This window comes from Leuresthes tenuis, unplaced genomic scaffold, assembly GCF_036924035.1.
Source record: "Leuresthes tenuis unplaced genomic scaffold, fLeuTen1.0.hap1 SCAF_2, whole genome shotgun sequence".
NCBI classification, from domain to species: domain Eukaryota; kingdom Metazoa; phylum Chordata; class Actinopteri; order Atheriniformes; family Atherinopsidae; genus Leuresthes; species Leuresthes tenuis.
The window spans coordinates 14,019,250-14,047,227 of NW_027325356.1; the positions used below are offsets into that span (position 1 = coordinate 14,019,250).

The 27,978-nt window shown below is 39.4% G+C and overlaps 1 protein-coding gene across 2 annotated transcripts; it reads left to right on the forward strand.

Annotated features, from left to right (window-relative positions):
• On the forward strand, positions 1-27,764 carry LOC140301690 (ras-specific guanine nucleotide-releasing factor 1-like). 2 transcript variants are annotated; one of them, XM_072380277.1, is made up of 28 exons: positions 1-604; positions 5,083-5,189; positions 6,743-6,890; positions 9,476-9,568; positions 10,662-10,915; positions 11,019-11,098; positions 11,484-11,677; positions 12,136-12,245; positions 12,547-12,665; positions 12,931-13,091; positions 13,474-13,537; positions 14,196-14,338; positions 14,745-14,827; positions 15,554-15,802; positions 18,513-18,562; positions 18,686-18,886; positions 19,175-19,291; positions 20,734-20,904; positions 21,738-21,844; positions 21,961-22,073; positions 22,412-22,472; positions 22,591-22,697; positions 22,816-22,900; positions 23,042-23,239; positions 23,584-23,663; positions 23,799-23,916; positions 24,154-24,222; positions 26,016-27,764. In XM_072380277.1, the coding sequence occupies exons 1-28, from the start codon at positions 329-331 to the stop codon at positions 26,106-26,108; spliced, it is 3,651 nt and encodes a 1,216-aa protein (XP_072236378.1). In that variant the 5' UTR covers positions 1-328; the 3' UTR covers positions 26,109-27,764. The 2 variants fall into 2 exon arrangements, with proteins under 2 accessions (XP_072236378.1, XP_072236377.1); XM_072380276.1 differs by having other exon boundaries at positions 18,513-18,886.
• Positions 27,765-27,978: the final 214 nt, after the last annotated feature.

Below are 27,978 nucleotides of genomic sequence, written 5' to 3' on the forward strand. Positions count from 1 at the left end.
GCGCGCGCTCTTTTGTAGGCTCTGCACGCGGAAAATTCAGTCCTCATCATGAGCGTTTGGGAAGGCTTCTCTAGGACGGCGTCGGGGTTGCTGTAGTATGCCTGCAGCGTGGAGAGGTCTGTGCGGTTGAGTGCGTGACGGAGACTCTGCATCATTTTCTTCTTCGTGGCAAACGCGGTTGCAAACGTTAGGGTGGCAAGTGGTGATGGGCATTCAGGAGTGGGCTTCTGCCCACCAAGTGTGACTGTGTTTCGGAGGCGCGGAGAAGAGGAAGAACATGTAAGAATCCGCAGGCAACCCCGCAGATCCTTTCGGATTCCCAGCCAACATGCAGAAAGGGATGAGACTCAATGATGGCCATATCACCTATCTGGCTCTTTTGGCGAAGAAGGATGGGACGAGGCGAGGTTGCTTGAGCAAGAAAAGCTCAGACAACACAAAATGGCATTCAAAGTGGTTCGCATTGTTGCAAAACATGTTGTTTTATTTCGAAAACGACTCCAGCTCACGCCCCTCTGGACTGTACCTGTTGGAGGGATGTGTCTGTGACAGGGCACCGTCACCTAAACCGTCTCTCTCAGCGAAAGAATGCTTAGAGAAGCAGGTAAGATATCGATCGCTCAGGAGCGGGAGTTTCCCTACTCGCTGACAGTGTCAAAGTAATCCATCTACAGAAGAGTTAGTTGCGATGCCTCAAAACTTGTTCGTATCACTTTGGATGCGTGTTAAAGTGACGTTTACGTCTTCAACTCTCTCAACTCATTTGTTGTGTTTTATTTCCTTCCAACATAAACTGTGTCTCGCAAGCAATTTCCCAGAGATGCTTTTGCAATTACAGTTCACTTGACGTGTGGTTACGTAATGGCGTCATCCTAACTGTTTGATTCTTCTTTAAAATAGCCTCACACCTTGTCCCAAAAGGCATTCCACTGAATGCATCAGCAACAAACACCATCTGTGGCTTCTAGTTGGCAGGACACAAGCAAACCAGTGGTAAACTTTGCGAACAATTTCCCTCCTTCATCTTCTCGTCATCATCGAACATGTTACATCACATTTAATATAAGACTGTTTCTGGACACAAACGTGGAGAAAATGCGGCTCATATAAGAGTGAACTTAAACTGCATTCGAACTTTGTAGGTTGCCGTCTTGCAGAGGAGAGATGCCCCTTCTGTGTCGTTTTTGACGTATTGTTTAAATTCCCTTGTTTGGATATTAATAGCATCCTACCTTCGCACCTGTATCTCCCCGGTTTATAGCCGATAGTTCATATGATAGCTCTCTCGTTATCGTGAGTTGTCAATGACAGCCATGGATAACAGTCTCTTAGCGCACCCCCAATACGTTTTTTTAAATTCCATTTGGCATTTAATGCCGTGGATTAACATGACCGAGGGTTGAACCATTACTGTAAAAGACAGTCAGGAATAGCTTCATAGATGTGGAAGCACAGATAAAACCAATGAAACCCGTTCGGCTGCCGCTTAGGATCAAATTTACTGTGGCATGCCAGTAAGTGGTCAAGCTGCTGTGAGCTATGACTGCAGTCACCTTCTGAAATCTGCTCCGCCAGCTGCAGTCTGTTTTGCTTTCTATGCAGTAGATGGTATAAAGCCCTCAAAGCATTGGGTTATTTTACGTGTTCAGTCTTTTTTTTTTTTTACTTGTGAGGAAATCAAATTGCAGACATGTTGCTCTATTTCATATTTGCACAACACAACTTTCTAATGAACTCTTGTGTCAACAAATTAAAAACCACATAGTTTGATTTAGTAAACTTGCACACTCTTTGTAGTGCAAAATAACTGTAGTTCAAGATTATAGTTTAGTGGAACAGGTTGCACATGAGCACAAGTAGCATTTGTAAAAATGTAGAACTGTAATCTGTAAACTCACTAAGAAAGACTTTTGTGGGGTTAGGGTGGGTAAGGCAGGTTTAATATTATTGCTTATCTCTAACTTTGAAAAGTTTGGTTGTCTTTGTAAAATTCAGATGCTAAACTGTTGCACTAGAATATACTTTTGCCCATCATCTGTGTCTTACAGACAGCTAAATTGTTGATGTACGTACTGATGGACGTAATAAACGATACTGCCCACCCGCTGCAAACAATTGAGTGTGACTGAATGTGTTCAGTCAGAGGGTTCTTCAGCTTTTCTATAACACATAATTGTACAGGAGGTCATTTTTGCCCACAGCAATAACCATACGCAATGACACCTTAAGATGAATGACAAGGGAAAAAATGACTTCAGTATTATAACTTCCCTTATGTTTAAATTTGGTTTCATTTTACAGTTTCTGTCATTCCAGGCATAGTTTATAGCATTTGCCTTGTACTGTATATCATATAAGAGGGATAGATAAAAGATGGAGACAGAGTAAATCAATCATGTGACTCCTCCACTGCCTCCTACAGCTACAGCTACTTCATGTTATTGTTGCTACCTGGTGTTGCTGTCCGTGGTGCTGAACCTGCATGTGTTCCTCAAGCACCTCTCCTTTGCTCTTGGCGAGCATGGCTGTCAGGATCAGTGTCAGTGGTGCGACTACACAAACGTGCTTGCATAATTCAGAAAGTTGTGGCTATTGTATGTACATGCAACCCGTGACTGTTTTTTTTGTTGTTGTTGTTGCAATGGAGACCTTTGCAGTTACAGAGATGTGCAAACAAACAAATGCATGGGTTGTTTGTTAAGCATTCTCTTTTGGACAAGCAGCGGTATGTTGTTGGTATGGATGAAATATGTACTGAGTGGCATCTATGACGACAGCTGCTCATGCCAACTGCTCCGGTAAATTTATTTCAACAGCGAATTAAATTAATTTGAAAGCCTGCAATTAGCATAACACAGTTCTCTGTTCAGCACGTGTCCCTCTGTGTAATATGTGTCAGGAATACATTTAGAGTTTTTCTTTTTCTCATTTTTTTCCCTTTTCAATGTGCACTTAAATCTAAAATGCGTGTGAGAACTGCACTTTTTGCAGAGTGCAATCAACCCTGCCTGTATAAGTCCACATCTGCACATCTTGCGCGACTCGTCTGATCTTGTGTGTTTGCCTTGAAGTCTATATTTGCCTCGCTGTGTCATCCTGCATACGCCAGTGTCGATCTTTAAAACAGAGTGGTTCCACAGAAAAGGTGAAATGAGGACAGACAGACTGATCGATGCTCCATGTTTTTCGAGGGCATACAGATTACCTCTTTAATTTTCCTCACTCTGGAAAAACAGACACATGAGTTAATGTGCAGGCTGCAGAGGTCGTCAGAGGCAATGCTACTGTACACTTCTGACAGTAAACCTGTTACGTGTGTGGATTACAGCAGGTTCCAGGTTTTTGTTGAGCAGTGTGTGCCCGTGTTCTGCATGTCAGTAAGTGTGTGTCTGTGTGTCAAAGCTGCAGAAGAAATGGCCAAGGGAATACTGGATCTTATCTGTGTGTGACAGGGAGAGGGACAATGCATCGAATAGATGCCAAGCCAACTGCCACCTTGCAGGGCTACAGCTCTTTTTATAGCCCTCACTCTTCAAAAAGGCAAAAGATCCTTCTCTCTCTCCCTCTCCGTCTGTCTCTCCATTCTCATTGTATTCTTTGGAGTGTTCTACTTTTTAAATGTTCTTATTCCCCATTTAGAAGGCGAGTTACGTTTAAGCCCACAGTTACTATGGCAACCCCTATTTGCATCTGAAAAAGTGCATTTGAAGGGGCCAACAAAATGTGCAACAACATGCCTTGGCATTGTGTTCCATTTAGCAAGTACAGAAAATATGGGTATGTGAAAAATGGGAAGTGGGTCATCTGAGCTGGTGGTGGGGAGGACTCTGTTTAGTCTTTTTTACTGTTATCTTGAGTTTAATTCAGGCCTAATGGATAAATTTACATCAGTCTACCATCAGTCTCTATGTGCTTGAATTTATTATTTTGAAGTTGAGCTTACACTGTCAATCTTTTTAATGTAAAACATATGATTGTTGCCTTGTTTTGATAGTTTTCAACAACGTATCTTCCCTCTTGTAAGGGATCTCACAAATCACACTGCTATTTACGTAAGAATTGAAAAGTAGCAAAAACAAACAAATAAACAAAAAAAGCCAATTAAACTACTTCCTCAAATAGATAACGTCTTTCTTGTCTTTAGTAATTAGATACACCTTTATAAGTATCATCACAAATGTGTGACTATCTTTTTTTTTTTTTTTACCCTATTTGAGGTTAGATAAAATTTTTGTTCTTTCATTTTAAACAAGGACTTCCTACACTCTATGTTGTCTCTCTTAACAACAGCGAGTGCATCTGTACCGAGAAATGTAGTGACGTAGAGTTAAATTTAGCTGCCTAAAAGGCTTGACAAACCAGCTCACAGGATGCGCGAGATGGGGACCACATTATTGACAAAAGCCTATTCTGCTGCTCATCAGGAAATATGGAACATTACTCCCCTTCACAAATGATTTGCTCCTGGCATTTGAGAGGGATAAAAAAATCCAATATATTGGATTTGTGGGGGTCTGTTTACTGTGCATCACTGTTATATAATTTGATTAGTTTCAACTACAGATAGCCAGTCTGCACTATTATTGCCGTGGCCGCCACTTTGTTGATTTGAGGACTTGACTTTCATCAGCCTATTTGAAGACAATTCTACATGTGTTTGTCAGAATTGCCAGAAGTGAACATTTAAGACTGGCAAGTCATTGGATACAGTTAATTGTAGAGTAAAAATGGCCAAGGACCTAGAGGGGTTTGTGTCACTGAAGGATGCCAGATCACTAGGACATAGCAGAACAAAATGAAAAATAGCATCAGTTTGGAGGCTTCTGCCAATTCAGAGGTGAGTTGCCAGGTTACAGACAGAAATGCACGGAGGCTTTATAATGAATATCTCAAGATTTTTCCCTCAGGATCTCTCACTCCCACTCAGTCATACACGTCTTCTATGCTCATGTGTACACACATGATCAGTCAATCTTGATTATTTTTTTAAATGTTTCCCATTGAAATGGTTTAGTATATCCTGATCATCTCACTACTTTTGGGGTAAATGTTCGACTATCTCTCTGTCTTTTTGTTTTGCAGTATTACTTCACTGTCACGTTTAATCATGACAACCAAAAGGCTTTGGAACTGCGCACAGAGGATGTCAAGGACTGCGATGAATGGGTGGCTGCCATCACACAGGCCAGGTAACACACACACATGACCTCTCACGTACGTATGCCAGTGTGTATGTGAGTGTGCCTGAGCATTTGAACTGAGTTAAAACGGTTTTTCAAATCCATTTTTACTTTTTCAACTTGAAATTCATCACAAGAATTTAAGATACAAGGTCAATTACAGGACAGGGAACTTCTTACAGACTGATATGTGAAAAGTACGGTGAATAGCTCAGCAATAAAACAACTGACAAGCTAGTGGCCGTGAGTATCTGTAGTTACGTCCAGCATTTCTTTGAGCTAAAAGCTCAAAAGCAGTTCACTGTGGACATATTAACACTGACATTTAACCATTATCTTCTACCAAGGTCAGTTTCCCAAAGAGCACCAACCAGGATTTCAACATCGATTTTTAGTTGAAAGCTGGCCGATGTTCGATCTGAGAGTTTAAAACCACATTTCACCCCCTGTTTTCAATCAGCAATAATGCATTTAAAACCCTGACCTTTGTCACAACACTGACATGTTGTGATGAAGGGACAGCACTGAAAAAATATACAAACTGTGTGCTGCCAGATAAAAGTCTCCATGATGTCATAATGGGAGAAACTGTTAACATGTAAGTTCTCTTTTGTACTTTTGGGTTATTATAGTGAAGGTTGAATGCATCGCCTGTCCATCCGATATTAGATATATTAGCTTGTAGTGTTAAGCGTTTTGATGCAATTATCGATTAGCCCTGTGGGACAGGACTTGGGTTAACAATAGTAAAGCCTTGATTGTACCATTTAGCCTTAATTTGTCTTACCTTGGATCCTGGTGAAATTTGATTCTAATATGAATTTCTTCAAATGATCATTAGAAATGTTCACTTTTAAATCGTTTGATTTAACATAGTTATAAAATTATAGTCACTTTTCACTGGATTATTGTGTACTTCCTATAAATATTGTTTTAAAAAAAGTACAGTGTTTTGTCAATAATTGTTGAGCGAGATATTATTTTCCGATTGGAAAAGTTTGGCACTTTTTTAAAAATAGATTTATATAAATATAAATTTCTACAATGAATATAAATGAATTCAGTAAAAGGGGTTATTAATAGTTTTGGTAAAAGAGTGAGGGGAAAATGAGAGAAATAGCACTTCCAAGAATTGGACAGAAAAGAGGATCGTGAAAGCAAAGCAAAACCTTAACTCTAATTGTGAACCAACAGTGTGCATTTGTTTGGCAAAATTTCAGCTGATTGGATTCAGTAAAGATTAAATTGATAAATTCTCAGTCACCACAGTGGCACTTACTGCACAAGGACAAGCTGACCTGTTATTTGTGATGCACTGTAGGGCAACGAAAAACAGAACTTTTGCTCATACAAAAGCAGCTTTCACTCACGGTGTGCCAAGCCAATGAGTATTTAAAGAATTGGTTGCATAACTGCACTGCACTGTGTGTGGACGTAAGGTCTGTGGTTCAAACATATGCTGATCGCAGGTCTGCCTCTGCTTTGAGAAATCTATGAAGAGCCCATGAAACATGTGCTAATGAAGTCCTTACAAAGCCTGTGCGTGGTGTGTGTCTGTATAGTTACAGGAACCTGGCCACAGAGCATGAGACCCTCATGCAGAAGTATCTTCATCTACTCCAAATAGTGGAGACGGAGAAAACGGTTGCCAAGCAACTTCGACAACAGATAGAGGACGGGGAAATCGAGATAGAGCGGCTAAAATCAGAGGTAACTCGCCTTGTAATTTCACGCTAGTAATATCTGTGTGTGAATGTGTGCTTTGTGTTACTGTACGGTATGCAGTGGAGAGGTAGAGAACTAAATGTAGTGAGGAGGAGAGGACAAAGACACAAAGCGGTCACAGGACAAAGGTCACGACCCAGAACATTGTGAGTACATAGCGAGTCTTGTAGCTTGCAGTGCCCCCTAGAGACTCTGTACTACAATGTAGAGTTTTGTATCCTCATTATTCAGTCTAAACCAGATCAAATGCACCTCTCTTTAATGTGCTAATGGATGCTTCAATTGAATTCAGTGTTTTCAATATGCATGAGTCAGCTTTTGTTGTACATGATACTAGAGTCTGCACTGCAAAATGATGATCTGCTTTCTCCCTTTCAAAGCCCTAAGTGTGTACTAGTAATGCTTTTTAAAAAAAAAAAAAGAAAAAAAGAAAATCAGTCATTTATTGAATTTTTTTTTATTCACACTCCGCGTACAGTAAATGTGAATCTAAGAGAATTGAATTAAATACAATAAGTGACATTTTGCTATGGCTGGTTCAGTTTCTGCATGTATCAATCCCTTGAACCAGCTAATGGACCAAAACAAAGTTGATCAAAAGGTAATTTACATCACTGAATAAAACATCAATGACCATTATAATAGCAAGTGTTGGCAAGAGAGAATATAAAATCACCAAGATCACAAGAGGGATTTTACAATCTCCATTTCCCAAAAAGTTGAGACACTATCTAAAATATAGTTAAAGATTATTTTCTGAATAATTTCAGACTTGTAATTTGTAGAAAATCTCATAGTACATAATAAATGCTTAAATTGAGAAATTTTGTTCTTTTGAGAAAAAAAATGTAATTATGAATTTGAATCCAATAACACATTTTAAAAAATCACGATGGGCAGAACCAGCACAGCACATTTAAACTGATTAAATAGCAGCAGATCAATAACATAATTGGATATGAATAGAGCATCTCAAGGAGGCTGAGTCTCTCAGAAGGAAAGATAGAGAGGGGTTCATCACTCAAGAGATCTCCAGAAACTCCAGAAATCGTGCAGAAAAACATGCATTGAAATCAATCACTATCCTGTTGTGAATATTACTGTATGAATTGAAAACCATGGCCAGTGAACACATGTCGATGCTGCACACATGCAAGGTAAAACTATGGCGCATAGAAAAACAATAAGATGATATAAAAGAAGCAGCTTGCAAATGTGCGAATTCACCATTAATGCTGAACAGGTCTACAAGTTTTTGAGAAAAAGCTTTGGGGCAACGGATGGCGCCAAACCACATTCTGCATATAATTCAAGAGTGCTGGTGCTAACTTGGCATTCCTTGCAGTACAGACCTGTCACCATTGGAACCATTTAGCTCATTATGAAATTAATTCATTACAAATTATTTCAGACTACACTTTCTTGAAAAAAAAAAAAAATTCTTGCTTAACTAAAATCAGCATATACATATTAGAGAATATGTAGAATTACCCAGTTTTTACCCTGTTTTCATAATTTTTTCTTTGATCTGTTTTCTATGAAATATGTGTTTCAAAGATTGGCAAAAATTCCTCCTGTTTTTATTTGTATTTTGCCTTATGTATCAACTCTGTTAGAAATTTAGCTGTAGCTGTATATAGCTGTGACAAGATGGCCACTGAGCTTTCAGTGAGGACACTCAAGGTGGAGTACAGTACAAGCGTTTTTTCTTGTTTTTTTTTTTTTTTTTTACCCAATGTTCACATCAAGACCAGGAACTAACACAGGTTTTTCACACAGCACAGTCAGCCCTCACCAGCAACAACCTCTCTAGAAACTCTTCTCTCTGTACAAGCGGACAGCTCTTTATATCCTCTGCTGCTTACGGGCTAAACCACTTCCAAGTGACAGGGGCGTTGCTATTTTCTAATATAATTTTGCTTTCGCTGTAGTTTTCCTGCAGGTAGAAACATCCAAAGCACCTTTCATTATGAAAATAAGTCTATTTACAAAACTGTGCAATAAATATAAAACCTGACTAACACCTAAAACCAGACTAGTCCAACCCTCACACCCCACACACTCTCATCTCATGGCCTCTCTTGGAATGTTTAATTGGTGTTCAGACCCCTGGGGAAGCATTTGCCTGAACACCCTGAAGCGGCCACAAGAAGAGACTGGTGAGTAAACAGACCATTTCAACTTACTCATGTTTTGCACCACTACAGTTATTACCCAGACCCATTTACTCTGGCTTACCAAACCATGGCCTACTTCCTGACACTCACAGCTGTTTCCTTCACAGGTCGCTGCCACTCAATCATCCTAGCGACGCCCGAAAGACAGATCTCCACACAGAACTCCATAATTTTCAAAAAACATTCCAATAAACAATTCAAGGCATCCTATGTGTAAATGTTTCCTTATGTGCAGATCACTGTGGAGTGAAAGTGTTTAATACTAGTTAAAGTGCAAATGTGACTGAATGAATTGCCCAAAATGCTATAAATATGTACATTGAACACCTTTATGGTAACGAAGAGCCCCTTTGTTACAATAGTGCCAACTATACAAGTTGTTCTGCATTTCAGATTGCTGGACTGCTGAAGGACAATGAGAAGATCCAGTCAAATCCAGAGGTGCCACCCAGTGACGATGATACAGAGATTAAGAAGATCAAGAAGGTACAATCTTTAGCTGCTGTGCAGTTTTAAAGGGGAAATCCCAGTTCACAGTTTTTAGTCTAAGTATTTAAATGCAAAGAGGGAGAAGAGAAGGTGAAAGGATCAATGGTTTAGGTAAAGATCTGTTCCAGCAGGGATTAAGCGTTACATTGTCTCTGGAAACCTGAAGTTTTAATCATAATCTTGGTTCATTCAGTTTATCCCACACTTGCATTTACAGCACGGAGCTCCATGTTTACTATAACCATTAACTTCTTCTGCTTTATAACAGATGGTTTATCCTATTAAAGCTGTGAAGCTTTCCAAAGCCAATTTGTTTGGTTATCCCATTTTAGTAACCCAAACTTCACTGGTTGGTTCAATCTTCACATTCTCCTCAGTGGTTTTAAAAAAAAAAAAGTAAATGGCAGATATACATTACCAACTGGCTGATGAATAGAATTAAGTATTTAGGAAACGGAGACCCTGATATTTTTCTGAGAAGCTTGTGATAAACAAACTCAAAGAGAATGAATTTGGCATTGAATAAATGTGAGCTTGATAAACTTAGCAGAATACATACACACACATACATATATATATACATACAAATTTCATAATGACTACCAGGCATTACTTGTACAACAAATACAAAAAACAAACATAAAAAAGTGGTACTGCTATGGAAGAAACAACCTGCTGAAAACATTACTTTGAAACCTGTGCTGGATGCCATGAAAACTAATAAAAAGGATGATTTCCATACCTCCACACAATTTGATATATATTTTCATGTTTTATATGTTTCACTACTTCTCATGTAACTGAGCTGGTTTACAAACTCGTTAACTTGACTCTGCTGATTAATGTGTTCCTGGGCATGTAAACCTAAAAACCAGACAGTGAGAACAATTCTAGTTAAGGTAAAAAAAAAAAAAAAAAACACAAGCTGATCAGCATGTGTAATATGTTGCAAAACTCTGGAGTTCTTTTAGACTTATTTTTTTTCAATATGACACGTCAACAATGACAATGACATTAATATATTACGGAGAATTAGGTTACTCCAAAATATAATATAATCGCCATTATCTACTTAACATTTCAATGACAGGTCCAAAGTTTTCTGCGAGGTTGGATTTGCCGCAGGAAGTGGAAAACCATCATCCAGGACTACATCCGTTCACCCCATGCTGAAAGCATGAGGAAGAGGAACCAGGTGGTGTTTAGCATGCTGGAGGCAGAAGCCGAATATGTCCAGCAACTCCACATCTTGGTCAACAACTTCCTGCGGCCGCTTCGCATGGCAGCCAGCTCTAAGAAACCACCCATCACCCATGATGATGTCAGCAGCATCTTCCTTAACAGGTGGCTGTTGGTCAGAAGGGTTGTATTGTGGTGTGAATGCCAACAAGCTAGAGAAGGAAGAACAGTGGCTCATGACCAGCATTTTGCTTATTTGTTTTATCAGTGAGACCATCATGTTCCTCCACCAGATCTTCTACCAGGGCCTGAAGGCCAGGATAGCCAGCTGGCCGACACTGGTGCTGGGTAAGAGACACACAAAATACGCACTGAAAAGGAATTCAATTTATTTTATTTCATGATTTCTTTATGTGCAGCCTTTTTTTCACACGCTAATGGAATTTGGTCTCAATATTAAGATCCTGTAATCCACACAGTAAACACTGAAAATACAAAACTGCTATATATATATTTTTCCATTGTTCAAGTCTTGTGATTTAACACACATCACTCTGTATTTGGATCAGTAGAAAACAAATGTTTACTTTCTGAATGTGGATGATTGTAAAGAGTTTTTTTAAATGCAGAGTACTTAACTTCACATTCATGGGTGGTTTTTGCCTTTACTGGCTATATTTACCTAACATTTTATTTTGTTAATAGTCATTGCAGTTGCTGCCTCTCTTTTCAGCTGACTTGTTTGACATCTTACTGCCCATGCTGAACATCTACCAAGAGTTTGTGAGGAATCACCAATACAGCCTGCAGATCCTGGCACACTGCAAACAGAACCGAGACTTTGACAAGCTGCTGAAGCAGTACGAGGCCAAGCCTGACTGTGAGGAGAGGACGCTGGAGACTTTCCTCACATACCCCATGTTTCAGGTAGCATTTCAGGGTTACAATGTAAAAGACTGCACATCTACTATATTGTGACCTGTAAAGTACACACCATGAACAACATACTTAAAATTGCTGCAGTTTTAGAGCAATCTCTTCCTACATGACAATGCAACAGTCCACAGGGCACAGCGGGCACCATAATACTTTGATCTGCATGAAAATAGTTTAAAACATATGCTATGGCCTTCACAGTTACCAGATTTCATCACAGTTACCAGATTTCGGCACAGTTGAACACCAATGATAGTGTTGCATGCCTCCAAACAGACTTGTAGAGCTCGACGGCGAGGTGCACTGAAGCTGTTCTGTTTTTCATTTAAAACTGAAAACAAATGTTCTGTTTAAAGTGCATCTTTAGCAGTGCCACAGCAAAAGACACATTTTACACAAAAGGATTAAAAGTCAAACTCATTTATGCCATGTCTCTGTGTCTCTCTCAGATTCCTCGATACATCCTGACTTTGCATGAGTTGCTGGCTCACACTCCCCATGAGCATGTGGAGAGAAATAGTTTGGACTATGCCAAATCAAAACTGGAGGAACTTTCCAGGTACTTTTTATGTAAATCCACAATTTGCTTAGCTTGTCTGGTTTGTTTGGTTCCAAAGCTTTGTAAGCTTTAATTCAAGTCTGACATTAAAGAGCCCACACTTTTTTTCTTTCTACCTGAAGCATGAATACGTACACCATGTAGAGATCTCAGATTTATAGTACTTTGTGGTCAGTTTTCTCGGTTCAGATTAGGTGACGGAGCAGTGGAACACAGGTGATGAAATCCCTTAAGAAGATACAGAAGAATGTCCAATTTTTTGAGAAGCACCTGATTTTGTTTGTGTTTGTTGACCTTTCAGAATCATGCATGATGAGGTGAGTGAGACGGAGAACATCAGGAAGAACCTGGCCATTGAGCGCATGATTGTGGAGGGTTGTGAAGTGCTGCTTGACACCAGCCAGACGTTCGTCAGACAAGGTAGGAGAAATTTGTTTTGTTGTTGGATTACAGCACCGACCCTGATCACTGGATAACCTTTATGAAATAGAAAACAACAGCTACCTCTCAGAAGCCTGAAACTCAGAAATTATGCAAGTGTTTATAGCGCATGTGAACAGAATCATCCACCGCTGCAATCATTACAGCATATAACTAAAGTTTGAATGTTTACATGTTAATGTTGCATATTTTTTAAAGGTTTTAGGATTTAGTTTTGAAATGGGAGTAAATTGTTTTTCCACAGGTTCTCTCATACAGGTGCCAATGAGCGAGAAAGGGAAGATCACAAGAGGCCGACTAGGTTCTCTGTCTCTGAAGAAAGAAGGCGAGAGACAGTGTTTCCTCTTCTCCAAACATCTTATCATCTGTACTCGAGGCTCTGGAGGAAAACTTCACATCACTAAGGTACAGCAGGACCTTTTACACAAAATGGCCCAGAGCTAAATAACTGAAAACGTATGTCAACTTTTCCTTTCTGATAATTTCCAAGTAAGTAAATCTATTCTTAATTCAAAGAGACTTGAGACTGGAGTTTTGAATTATAATTCCAATGAGTGTAGGGTAGGCTTACATTTGCCTACTTGTAATTCAGTTATGGTACTGAATGATTGTCAATTACCCATCATTTGAAGAGCATCAATAACTAAGTTAAGGTTGCTCAATCTCTGTGATGACACTGTCAAATGTCATGACTCAAATATTATCAAACATTATTAGAGGAAGGTCTAACATATCTAAAGATTTGTGTTAGCTGATGATGTGCTGCAACCTCTCAACCCTGTCACAGAATGGAGTGGTGTCTCTCATAGACTGCACCCTAATGGAGGAGCCGGAGGGCACAGACGATGAGTGTAAGCAATGATCTGTATTATATTCAGATGCTTGTTAACATAAACATCAACAAGTTGAGTGTGTGATGTGTGTTGTCATTGAATCAATAAGCATTTCAGCTGTTCTGTTACTATACAATCCAGGCTTTACTGGATGATGTAGCATCACTTTACAGAGGAAAGAAGTGAAAAAATCTGCCTGCTTGATTGATTTATCAATGTTTCTCATTTCAGTAAATTAAATTGTGTTTGTGGGGCGATTTTAAATTAAATAAACTTTTTGTGCATTTTATAATGAAGTAGACCTATCAGTTTTGCTTCTACGTTAGCTATTGTGTCAGGGGAGTAAAAAGAATAAATCACTACACTGAAAATATTAATTTTATCATGTTTCATTACTTTTGATGAGTGAGGCATTGTCTTCGTGTCCATTGGAAGAAAGAGCAAACCAAACAAAGATTCAGTTGTTGGTGGACTGATGATTGTTACATATCATTTGATAAAATTAAACACAATGGATCCTTGTATGTATTAGTACTGTACATCTTTCAACTTTCAACAACAGGCTGCAGATAAAAACAAAAGAACTTGGCACTTCCAGAGTGACACTAAGTAATGTATCTCTATGGTGTCTGTCCATTCCTGTTCAAGTCAAGGTTGTTCAATTTGTGCCTTTCAGCTAAAGGGGAGCGGAGTGGTCAGGATACAGAGCATCTGGACTTTAAAGTCATGGTGGAGCCCAAAGAAGGCCAGCCTTACACTGTCATCCTTGTGGCTTCATCCCGACAGGAAAAGTCAGCATGGACAAGTGATATCAGCCAGGTATATGTCCCCACCAGTGTGCATTTATAAAAAAAAAAAAAAACTGACAGTGACTTAAGGTGAACATGTTGTGTTTTTTTTTTTTTTTTCTAAATTTGATCAGTATTGTCAAAACTGTTTATGTACATATATGTCAGATGGTATAAACCTGAGAGTCAAATACAAGACAGCAATCATGGACAAAAAGACAAAAATAATATAGCTCCACTTGTATCAAATCTGATCTGATCAATTTTTGGACAGATTTTATTTATTAAGAGAATCAGAGCAAAGAAGCAATATGACATCTGGATTAGAGTTAAGGACTTTGAAGCCTGCAGCATCAACAGGTCTGTGAATTCAGTCATCGCCGTGCTTAGTTATGCTCACTGAGAGCTTTTTTTCTGTCTACCTCTCTGCTTTACAGTGCATCGACAACATCCGCTGCAATGGTTTGATGATGAACGCATTTGAGGAAAACAGTAAAGTGTCCGTTCCACAGATGATTAAGTAAGAGTCAGGCACTATGCAGCAGTAAACATGCATTATACATGCAGAGTCAGAGACTGGCATTAGCATTACATGAATATGTGACAAATGCGTGAAGAATTCATGAACATAGAGTACATAAAGTCACACTTTTGTGCTTCTATCCTTGTAAGGAACTTCAGTGACATGCAAACATAGTCCCTTGGCTGAAATCTAAACCATCACAATTACATGCTGTATCATAATCTTTACCCTTAAGTTAATTGAAACCTAATGCCAAGATTTTCATTAATGTAAGCCCAATCTCCATTTTCTGTCAATAGACACATACCCACATCAAGAAAATTTGAGACAACTGAATGAAGCATCTCTTGAACTTGAAACAATCCTTTGTCATTTGAAGTTTGTAAGGACATCAGTGGGTCTTTACCAAACAGATTTAAACATATCTACAGTGACAGGTGGGGTGAACTCCTGAGCAGTTGGTCAACTTTTAGTAAAATTTTATAGGCTGTGAAATTTATTATGAAGCTGCATAATTTGCTAAAATACTGTGTGAGTTGTCAAATTAGTTTTATGATACTTTCGTCTCAGTTGGGAAACAAACAGCTATGCACAGCGATGTCAAGGCCCTGACCACTGACCGACATATGACCAATGAAGTGCGTTCACTGGAGGAGGGCAGCTTTGGTATTGAGATCTAAATACATGAGTAATATTCCCATACTGTCTTGAACTCCAATACAGGTCAGATACCAGCTTGTACTGTGATGATGTCGACATTCGCTTCAGCAAGATGATGAACTCGTGCAAGGTGCTACAGATCCGTTATGCCAGTGTGGAGCGATTGCTGGAGAGGTTAACCGACTTGCGCTTCCTCTCCATTGACTTCCTGAACACCTTTCTCCACTCATACCGTGTCTTCACCAGTGCTGATGTAGTGCTCGACAAGCTCATCACCATCTACAAGAAGCCAATTAGTGCCATACCTGCACGGTAAGAGAGGTGAATCTGAATGGGATGTGAAAAGACTCCTGGTATGAGCTCATATTAACCACACTTTAGCTGTTGGAAGCCATTCCATGTTATCTGCATCTCGACCAGTCTTGTGAGCTTGTTGATTTGTGATCCTGAAACTGGCTGTAGGTTAAAGTAGGAGCATGCATATTCTTCCATGTCAGATTCCACTGGATCATACTGAGAACTGTAGAACATTATGTCCATCCACTGATACCAGCACTCACCTTGGACTCAAAGCATCCACTCACTTATGAAGTAATACCTCTATTTACTTAAAATAGTTAAGACTGGTGACTTTACACCCTTTTAAGTTTTCATGAATGAGATACTTAGCTAAAGAGATCAAAAATGAAAACATGTATTTCTGCTGTGAACAATGGCACTGTGTGATGATTAACACAACCTGCTTGAAGTGGCCACACTTCTGTGTTGACCTAATTTTTTAGCCATGTGCTGTTTGGCATCAAGATCCAATTTATTTTTTTTCTTTTTAAATTAAAGAGTAAATAATATACATTTCTTTATCTCTTTGGATCATGATAAAGCTCTCCTGTTCCTGAATATAGTTCCACACATTTGAGTAAATCAGTGTATTCACATCCTTGCAAGAGTTAAATGGAAAATAAATAAAACTCTCATAGATATATCTATTGAAAATAAAGTTGTGACTCGAAGTTAGCTTAATTTAGCATAAAGACAGACGGGTAAAGTCAGCTGGCCTGGCAATGTTTGAAGATTAGAAAATATACCAAAGTCTATTAAATTCCTATTTTATCCATACCAAGTGAAATTTGTGTGGAATGGATAAAACAAATGGATAAAACAAATAAGCTTTGACATATTCATTGGCATCTAGAGATACCAATGGCCTCTTGCTCATCCTAATGCTATGCTAAGCTAAGATAATCCCATGTGCTTGAATAAAAGGCAGGGGACTCTTTTTTGTGCTAATCTTCAGATAATGCTCGACAGTAAAGTAAAAAAGCACACCATGCTGACAAATAAGTTATTTATATTCTATGAATATCAAAGGCAGGTGAACTTAATCAAACTTTAGTTGAAGAAACCACAAAGCTACTTAGCAATAACTAGACATGTTCAGTAAGTCTCAGTCATTTGATAACGTCATACTTTGAGCTAAAATGGAGTGACTGCAATATTTCAAACGTGCATGTTTTATTTGGTTTGGTTTTCTGCATTGCAACCATTAGCCCAAAGTAAATCATTTTCATGCATTGTGTCAATGTTTTGGCTAACATTTAAGGACAGCTTTATGCAGCAGTGCTTCATTGATTGGCTTCATTAAACTCTGACAAGTGCCTCACTACTTGGTTGGTTCCTGCAGTTTTTGATAACTAATACAAGAACAAAGTTTGAGATATCCACATATTTCCTCCTGAGGATGCAGCAGCAGTGCTATAATGGTGCAGTGAAGAGGTGGGACTTCCCCAGTGTCTGAATTAGTCTTTGTTCTCACGTGGACTGTCTCTAAGCAGCCCATCATGCCATCAAATCCTGTCCAGGTGAGGAGGGACTGGAGAGAAGGCAGTGAGAGGTCACACTAGCACATCTTCTGCTCACCATCACAGTTAATTGGGTCCTCAGTCCACCCACCTCTCCCTAACTCCTCCTCCTCTTTCTCATTTTTTGCCTTACCCTTTTCCATTCTCTCACTTTTATTTTTCTTTCCACAAGTCTGACCATCCCTCTCTCCGCTGCACTGTCACCATGGCAACCCTGTACTCTGCTGCAGGACCCCACCCTCTCCCCCTCTCTCCTGTCTTCTCCCTCCCTCTCTCCCCCATCATCTGCAGCAGCTCCACGGTATTAAATATTGATGGTGGTGTTTTGCACCCTGCTCTTTTCTCCTCCTTCCTCCTTTTTGTCATACTCCTCTGTTGTCTCCTGCTCAATTATCTCCCTTTTCTTGCTTTACTTTGACCTCTCTTGATTGTCTGTTTAGCTTTCCCTCATCTATTTGCCTCCCCCTATCCTTTCCTCTGTTCCCATATTCTCCCCCATTAATCTTCTTACATTACTCTTTCGAGAATTTGGAAAGGAAACACAACATGGCTGCAGCATACACCATATAGGGCTGGAGGCTTCCCATTCGCCCACTCCCAGCCAGCAGCTTTCGCTGTGGTGGAATCCATATCCACTATGTTGCTCTTCTCTCATGCCCTCCCTCTCTGTATCACTGTTTCGCCCCTGCTTTTTTCTTTCGATTGTACCTCTGTCTCCTTCTCCCACTTTCCCTCTCTATATCTTTTCGACTCCCCTTTTCTCTATGTGTCTCTCTCCCCATGTCTCTGTGGGCCTCCCCTGGGCTGGTTGCTGTTGGCAGCACCCGTACCTCCCACACTGTCACTTGACATGCTATTTATAGGCCTTCAGAGGGGGTGGCTCTCAGTGCAAGGAGGATGCAGTCTTAAACAATGTAGCTTAAATAAAAGAGGCAGGAGCTCCTGAGGAGCCCTGCAGTTAATGTGTTCCCTCTCTGCCTCTGACATCAAGTGCACCATACACCCCCACTATAACCATCTCTTCCTGTTGCACTCTGTCCTATTCAGATTGCATTGTTTGCAACTCAGAATTAAAAAAGAAGAACATTGCTTTTTGTTGAGAAAGATGATCCACTCATGGTTTAGTTTATTTCACCTCTCTCTCACTTTCCCCTTTCCTGCAGCTCTTTGGAACTTTTCTTTGCCAGCAGCCAGAACAACAAACTCCTCTACGGTGAGCCACCCACGTCGCCACGTGCCAGCCGCAAGTTCTCCTCCCCTCCTCCTCTCTCTATCACCAAGACGTCCTCTCCGAACCGCCGTCGCAAACTTTCGCTTAACATCCCCATCATTACAGGGGGCAAAGCCCTGGATCTGGCTGCACTCAACTGCTCTCCCAATGGCTATGCAAGCATGCACTCCACCATGTCACCCTTCAGCAAGACCACACTTGACATCAACAAGCTCTATGTTTCCAGCACCATGGCCAGCAAAATCCCTGACGAGGGAGAGCCCAAAAACGAAGGCAAAGCTGAAGAGTCTGTCCTCAGTAAGCAAGGTCAGAGCCACTGAGAGCTTTTGTGATTTTGCCAAATTTTTTTTGTTACATAATGCCAAAATCTTGTTTTTTTTGTTCATTAAACTTTTTAAAGTCTGATTATGATGTATATGTGAAAATGTCTGAACCAGTTTCAGTATAAAAATGAAAACTGTATTAATAAACTCAACAACAAACTGCATTTTGTTGATAACTTACTTTCCTGACCTCTCATGCTACAGCTGTGCCCATAATTGTACTGAAGCCTTTACCTTTTTCCATTTTTTTTTTAATGCTCTCTCTGTCCAGATCTGTCTGTAAGAGAGGAATGCGATGAAGACCCAAGTCAGAGTGATGATGCAGAAGCAGAAATGTCTCCCCCAAAGTCACCATCAACACCTAAGAATGTTAAATCAAAAAACTCAGGTACAGTACCACTCTCTTTCCACTCTTGTGCTGAGACCTTATATGAACAATTTTAAGCTCTTTCATGTCCACTGCTTGTTTGGATGTCTTATGATCTACTTTTAAATCCCAGCCCACCAGTTAAAAAAGACAAATTGGCTTGGAGATATGTGAGAACTGGTAAATTGCTGTGACTTAGTGATCAGTGCTACTGATATACTGTTCTTGCCAGAGGAGTATCTTGGCAAATGCCCATTATAAAAAACCAACATGCCTATAATAATATCACATCCTCTTATGACCACTTGAATGAATAATTCCAACTGGCAGATAACTTGACTATCAAATGAGCAGTTATAAAATGGATAAATGGATTAAATAGAAATAAAAAGAGCAAATACTGAGTGCAACTGCTCTAAGCATCAGTATTACTCCAGCTGAAATTAAAAGTATGATATTTCTTGATTTTTTTTGATAGTCAAACATGCCTAAGCAGGGGCATTTCTCCTGAAGTAAATGTGCAATACATGTACCTCTTTTGTTCAGATGTAGAAGTAGCTACAGCACAGACACCTTATTTCTTTGAAAGAGACACAATTCAAATATTGCTGTAATTATTGCTGGTTGATGTTTACGAGCACAGTTAATGGCTGGAGTAATCAAACATGTCCACTTTAGGATGCAATCTTGTCTTAACTTGCTGACTACATGGGGTATTTTTTACCATCCAGTCATGCCACAGGTATAAAAAGATGAACACTGCAAAGTCAGATTGGCAGAGGTCAATAAATATAGCCACAGCAGACTTGGTGCAAACTTTTTTCAGAGAACGACAAGCACAGCTACAGCCAAATAAGGTCTTGATAAAAACCACCCACAGCATCCTGGCCCTCCCTGTACTGCATGGAGAGGGAGCATCCACCCCGTAGGTAGTCAAGCACAATTCATCCCCAGTGTGTTCTCTTCCCACGTTGCTGGATACAAGGGAAGCCAGTGCTTTGTGTGAGTAGGTGGAAGGAAACCTTGTACCTTAGCAACGATGTGCGTGTTCTTCTATACCGCCCCCGGCTGAACGGAGGAAGGCAGGGAGGGAAGAAGGGAGTAAAGGAGGGAGGCAGAGGGGCAGGCACAGTGGAGTGTACACAATCACTGCCACGAACCACAGGACATACTGTGCTGGGTCTGTTTCAGCTCTCTGTGGCCCTCCAGTGGTCAACAACTTAGTTTGATTATACCCGTACACGGCAGTGTCTTTGCAGCACTTCACAGAGGACCAAAAATCACCCATTGACACTTAAGCGTTATCCTTTTTAGCCTAAACATGTATGAGGCTCAGAGAGAAGCTCTGAAAGTGTCAGACTTAATGAAATGTTCTCATTTTAGGGAAGTGTCCTTTACATTTTTTTTTAAAACAGTGATGATGGATTTTAATCTTTTTTTTATTTATTTTTTTATTTTTTAAGAGTTTTCCCTGTTTTCCTTCAACAATGGCATGGTGGTGTCATCCTGCCGGGAGCTTGATAATAACCGCAGTGCCCTATCTGCTGCCTCGGCTTTCGCCATTGCCACGGCTGGTGCCAATGAAGGCACTCCAACCAAGGAGAAGTACCGCCGCATGTCCCTCGCCAGCACAGGTCTGTTAGTCTAAGGACTGGTACCTGTTGTCAACATCAGCGATACTGTATGGAAGTTCTCTGGCTCTGCCATTTTCCACTGTATTTGATACTAAAGAATTAGAAGAGATCAGCTATAACCTGGTAACAGAGACATTATCTAAATTATGCACTTATTGATGAAACAGTGATGGCCAGAAAAGCTTAGCTGTGGTAAGCTTACACAACCACACATTCAATTTTGACAAAATCGGTGGATTGAGCCGTTTAATGGCTTATGACCTCTCGGGGGGGCACATCACATTGAGCTCTCCATTATTTTTATAACCTCTCTAAAGTATACATTTGAGGAGTTTTATATTTACTTTTTTTTTAAGAAAGACAAGCTTACTTTATTATTTTCTTCATTCATTCATAATTTATTGATGATTGATCTTCTGCATGTTGCAAAACTATACTGAAAAATGACATATTTGCATATTTTAAGCAAGAAAACAACACAATGTTTGATTTTCTGCATACCAGGTTAATGTGTATGTATGTTTTATACATCACATTACTATTACTTTAATTTTTTGTATGAATTATAGTTCTATAATGAAACACCTACACACAAACACTGCAACAAGCGGGAGAGCAAAGGGGAATGAGGAGGCATCCGATCAGGATACTATAAAGAGATCAGACTAAATCCATATATATTTATGTCTTGCACAATGTTTGACTGGCAGTTCTCTGTATTTAGAAGGAAAATCTTCAATCTTCAAAACAGTAAAGAAACTAGCCTTTCAATAATAATTTTACCACACAGATGAGAGCTAGTTTGAATATAACTGTGGTAAAACTGGTTGCAGGTTTTCCTACAGATCAAAGGAATGGGGACAAAGAGTTTGTCATCCGAAGAGCTGCCACGAATAGAGTCCTGAATGTGCTGCGTCATTGGGTCTCCAAACACTCGCAGGTACAGTACACCATATTTCCTTTTAATTTCTTTTACTTCTTCCATCTATCTTGTTTTGTCTTTGAAGGAGACAAATAGCACCTCTGCAATAACATTGTTCCTGTTCGGATCCTCAGGACTTTGAGCAGAACACAGAGTTGAAGATGCGGGTAATTGGCTTCCTAGAGGAGGTGATGCATGACCCAGAGCTCCTGACACAGGAAAGAAAGGCAGCTGCCAACATAATCAGGTTGGACTTTCCATTTGTCGCTTAATTGCGCATACATATATGACACATTTGTGTGTAGGCTTCCATTAAGGAATCATCTTTGTAACAGCATGATTGATTTGATTCATTTGAGTGATGAAAAAAAACAAAACAGGAACTGGAGATAAATGCTTCACCAAACACACTGGTCTAATTCTAACCTCACGGAATGTACCCGGACGGTGGCAGTGACAAAAACTTTTCATCCTGAAGGCATACCAGTACTCTAAATGGCAATGTACTGATGGTGGACTGCAACATAGATTATGTCATGACAACAAGATTGTCAAATATCAGTATTTGTGTCGTCTTGTTTGCAGGACTCTCACTCAGGAGGATCCTGGAGACAGTCAGGCCTCCATTGAGGAGATTACACAGATGGTGAGAGATAGATAACAAACCTCCTCATCAGAATCGAGACAGTCTTATTTCTGGGGTTTTTTCTAGTCCTTATTTGTGCTTCAGTTTAAATAATTTTTGCTTGTGTTGCTGTGTTCAGGCTATGGAAGAAATTAAGACCGAACCATTTGAGAGCCACTCTGCTTTGGAGATTGCCGAGCAACTTACAATGCTGGACCACCTGGTCTTCAAGGTTATCCCATACGGGTGAGTGCATGCACACAAGTGTACATGCATGCACACACACACAGTGAATGATGATATGCGATGTGACGAGTGATGTTGTTGATTATTTGGAAATGTTTTTGGTTTTTTTTTCTTACAGGGAGTTCTTTGGCCAAGGCTGGATGAAGAATGACAAGAACGAGAGAACACCTTATATAATGAAAACAACCAAGCATTTCAACGATGTAAGTTTTTGTTGGGAAATTATGAATAGACAGATAGACAGATAGACAGATAGATAGATAGATAGATAGATAGATAGATAGATAGATAGATAGATAGATAGATAGATAGATAATGGCGTGTATTTGTCTACTTTTTGTCAGATAAGTAACAGGATTGCCACAGAGATCCTTCAGTGGGATGATGTCAACATGAGGGTGGCGGGGATAGAGAAATGGGTGGCGGTGGCTGACATCTGTCGGTGCCTCCACAACTACAACGCCGTGCTGGAGATTACATCTTCTCTCAATCGCAGCTCCGTCTTCCGCCTCAAGAAGACCTGGCTCAAAATCTCTAAGCAGGTATTTGTCATCTCCCCTACACCTGCTCCAAATGAGACAAAACTCACTGATTAGTGACATTTAGAGATCTTTGTGGGAAATATTTCTCATGCTTAGCATACAGATGTGAGAGTGCCACTGGTTCTCATTTACTCATCTTAGCTTTTGGCAAGTAAGCACAATTCAAACTCTACTTTTGTTTTGAACCTTTATCAAAAATGACCAAGGATACTTTGTGAGAGGCAATGGATGACAACACACTTCTACAGAGGCTTATTGTGAACAACATTGTACTCAGCTTAACAGGAGTTCAATGACATTTCAAGGTACAAGCAGTAACAATGTTGCTCTGATCATCTCTCTAGACAAAGACTTTGATCGACAAGCTACAGAAGCTGGTGTCTTCGGAGGGCCGATTCAAAAACCTGAGAGAGGCTCTGAAGAAGTAAGCTTTCATGGTTTTTTTCACTACCTCTTCTGATATTCTGGTGGATAAGTAAAGTTTATTCCTTTTTGTGTTTATTTCTTTGTGTGCACCTGTACAATCTTTTTCTCTCACTGACGTGCCTGTGCTCCTCAGCTGCGACCCTCCCTGTGTTCCCTACCTGGGGATGTACCTGACTGACCTGGCCTTCATCGAGGAGGGAACACCCAACTACACTGAGGACAACCTGGTCAACTTCTCCAAGATGAGAATGGTAAAGAACTTTGCATTCTTTGCATTATCTCACACCTTTTCCTGTGTCTTGCTTCTAGCTTGAATCATCTAGTTTATCCATAGAAATAGATAGAAAATACTTTATACATCACTGTGGGGGATTGCATGTAAGGAATCCAGTAAAATGACTAATTACTAATCATATATTTGCTATTTCTCACTCAAAACATCTACACTGTTAAATTTGATATGATATTCTGAACATTTTTTTCCCCAGATATCTCACATTATCAGAGAGATACGGCAATTTCAGCAAACAGCTTACAAGATAGATTATCAGCCAAAGGTGAGATTGTTCTGGGTTTGTGTAGTTTTATTGTGTATTTATTTTACACATTTCTGTGAGCCTAAACTGTAAAGTCTTACAAGTTAATCTCACTTAAAGAAAATCAGAAAAACCCTGCTTTGGAAAATATAATTAAACATAGCTATTGGTCTATGGTATGTTTTATTGATCTTTTCTTGCTTAGATTACTTAAGATTTAATAATATTTTGGGAAGTAGTTTTACCTTAGCAATGGCAGGTCGAGTAACTTTCTGTGTAAGCAACCTTGGTAAAATTATAGATGAAGATAAATGAAGCACAACATTGAACAAAATGCCATTTTGAGCAGCCTTTCCAGAAATTAATTTAAAAAACAATCAGAAAGTGAATAGTGGACTGGTATTGTTGGGGGTATTGTTAAAGAATATGAATGAGAACAGGTGAGTGAAGACTGGAGAAGGGCCAACTAATACTACTAAGCATGAAAGGGCAATTGGAAATGACAACTGAGTTGATACAGTGAAACAGGTTGGAAACTATCTAAATTAATGACTAAATAACAAATTACGCAGCCTTTAGCCAATGGCAGTAACTGTGGAAACAAACTGAAACACACTGTTCATGAAGAGTAATCCACATTTGTTTGAATATAAAGCGAATGTCTTGAAGGTGACGAGGGTTGGTGTTAGCCTAACCGGAACCTCATCAAAACTTCATTGAGTTAAGACCCACTCTGCACAATATTTTTAATGGTCCTTAAATGTTTCAACTTCCATCTCCCTTGCAAATGGGTTGGATTAATGGTTTAAGACACATCGTTAGGATTACAATGGATGTTCAAGAGTAGATTTAGATCAGGATAGTGCTCACGTCTCACATATTGTAGTTACGTTAAGAAAATTTGGACACTCTCCTGCACATAACAGGAAACTACACGAATGTTGCCATCTTACAATTTTCAACCCCGACTTGTGGCAGTAATACAATTTGAACATGTGGACAGAGATACTTATTACATAATTTCTTGTGAGACTGGGCTGTGTGAACATAATTTTATATCTCTCTCAGGCAAAAGTTGTTCGTAACTGTGACTGTAAAAAAAAATTAAGTTTGGGTTTGACTTGTATTACCAGAACACCTGGTCTGTCTGCTCTGTAATTTAGTCTACTGATTTAAGCCTGCATTGTTTAGGTGAAAATAAACCATTGTCTGCTCAAAATGTCTCTATAGAAAGTGAAAACTCAAATTCAGCGGCATTATACGCCTTTTGTTTCTACTTAACATGGAGAGAAAGGTCACTGAAATTGCTCTTCAAGCCAAGACCGCAGCAAACACTTCTGGGACATCTAGCTATTACACGTACTGTATCTCAGATTACGTAAAAAGTTTATTTGTCATTACACAACATAAGATTATATATTATAAGATACATTAGTAAGATATAGGTGTAATTCTACCATCCACAAATATCACACATGAAAAAAAAAACAAGCACACAAACCATTTCAACAAAAACTTCATGATACTTTTATCAGATGACAGTAATTTGAGAGGAAATAAGTAAGATTATATGAAGGCATTTTAGCTATTGGAAATGTCCTGGGTATTTTTTAGAGATGACACTAACAGATATGTCTTTTTGGGACACATTCACATACTATGTGTTGCTGTAGTTGCTGTAGTTTGTGAACCGGTTTGACACGCTCTAATTCACAAAATGCTGGTTTTGCACCTGAGTGGCAAACATATCTTCTGATTCTGAAGAGAAAGAAATCGTGAACAAGTTGCTTTGTGTCTGCTCTGTGTTGCCGCAGGTGGCAAAGTACCTGCTGGACAGCAGTACAGTGCTGGATGAAGAGAGCCTGTACGAGGCATCTCTAAGAATCGAACCCAAAACTTCATCATGAAGAGGATTTGTCTCGCTCTGCTCACATGGCGAAACAGAGAAATGAGCTTTCATAGTGTACATTTATTATTATTTGTATTAGACACAGTAGGCTGTGCCCTTCTAGTATATGCTCCCCAATGGACTTGTTGTGTATAATCGTTATTAGAGAGTAGAAGTCCAGAGACTTTTTCTTTCTATAGTTACAGGTATTTATATGTTATTTATTGTCCTAATGCCATTTTTTTAGTTATTTTAAACCACAGAGTAAGTATATATGAGAGTTTAAAGACTTGATTTATAGCTGTATCCAAATGGCAATGTGCAGTATGAAAAAAGACCCATTCATGAGAGATGGTCACTTTTGACACATGATAATCAACTCTGGCTTCTCTGCTTAGATGTCAGAAGTCAAGAGAGAACACAAAAAACAAATACATACTTATAACTACAGCAATCTGTAAACAAGTCTCTACGTAATCTCTTTGTGCAAGTTCATCTTGTGAAAGAGCACAAATATGCGATATCCCAGAATCATTCATTTAAAGTTGATCCTTTCAGGATTCAGACTGATTCAGACTGCAGAAAAGAAAAATCAAATGCACTATTACCTGAATGCTGATATATATATCGAAAACTATTGCAACCAAATACAGATGATTTTTAATTTTAGACCTTAAAAAACTTTTCCTCTTCATGTAGTACACGCGGAGAGGTGGGACCACTGCAGCGGCTAAAGTTGAATCATGTGCCCTGTTGTTTCATGTAGCCACTGACTGACAAAGAGGTTTAGAAAGATTGTGGTGAAACTTCCATGGTATGTTTTCAGTTTTGGAGAAATTTAGCCTATTATCACTTCATTCCCCTGGTGGGCAACATGATGTATATACAGTATAAGCACCAGGCAATGTATGTAGCAGATGTAACCAATATTGAGCCACTTCAGGACATTAAATTCCCAGCTTCTACTCTCAGACATTGTGAGCGTAGTCTTTATGGTTAATCCTCTTTGGCCAGTGCATTATGGTTTTGCCTTAATCATGAAATGGATTATATACACAAAAGTATGTAACCTATTTTGTTCTACGATTTGCCAATGAAGCAGAAATATTGGCTGTGTACAATATTGTGTACAGGCAGTCTGATGCATTTCCTAATGTGCAACGTATTAAAAAAAACAAAAAAACATATCCCTCGAAATGTGTTATCCTTATGATCGTTCAACTCTGTAATAACTTTTCTGTGTATCATACTTTGAAACAAATGTTGAAAACAACTTATAAGTGTAACACATTCTGTATCCCGTCTATTCCAATGCGTTAGCAGGAACTATACTGTAGTATTATTGTGCTTCTTCTTGGAATATTTCTATGTATTTTTTACAGGCTTTGTATAGAAAAACTCCTAAAGCTTAAGTGGCAGGCATGTACCACTTTCACGTGTTCAAAAATCAAATCTATATCTAGAGCGGTATGTGTACTGTATTTATACCCCACCCTTGCACATGACTCTTTACCCTCTAACTGGCACATCAAATGTTTGCAGTGAGCAATATCCAGTGATACGAGAATTACCTTTCAGTCTATTTCGACAGCTTGAGTAGTATTTCCAGTTTTGTATAAAAGTGTATTCTTTCCTGATTACCTCTTGTTAATAAATCTATTCTTTCTCAGGGGGAGAGATGTGTCCCAGGCTGTTGTGTATGTTTTGCATTGTGAGCTCAGCTATGTGCACTGAACCTTAAAAACTGCTTGTAGTTTTGCATGTGGAGGCTCAGAGGGGGAGTCGTCTTAAGGGGCCGTTAGTGGTCCTAAGCACAAAGAAGACGAGTCATTTTACCCCCTCAAAGCTTGTTGGAGTCTGCAGTGGGAAGTATGGCTCTTAGCCTTTGG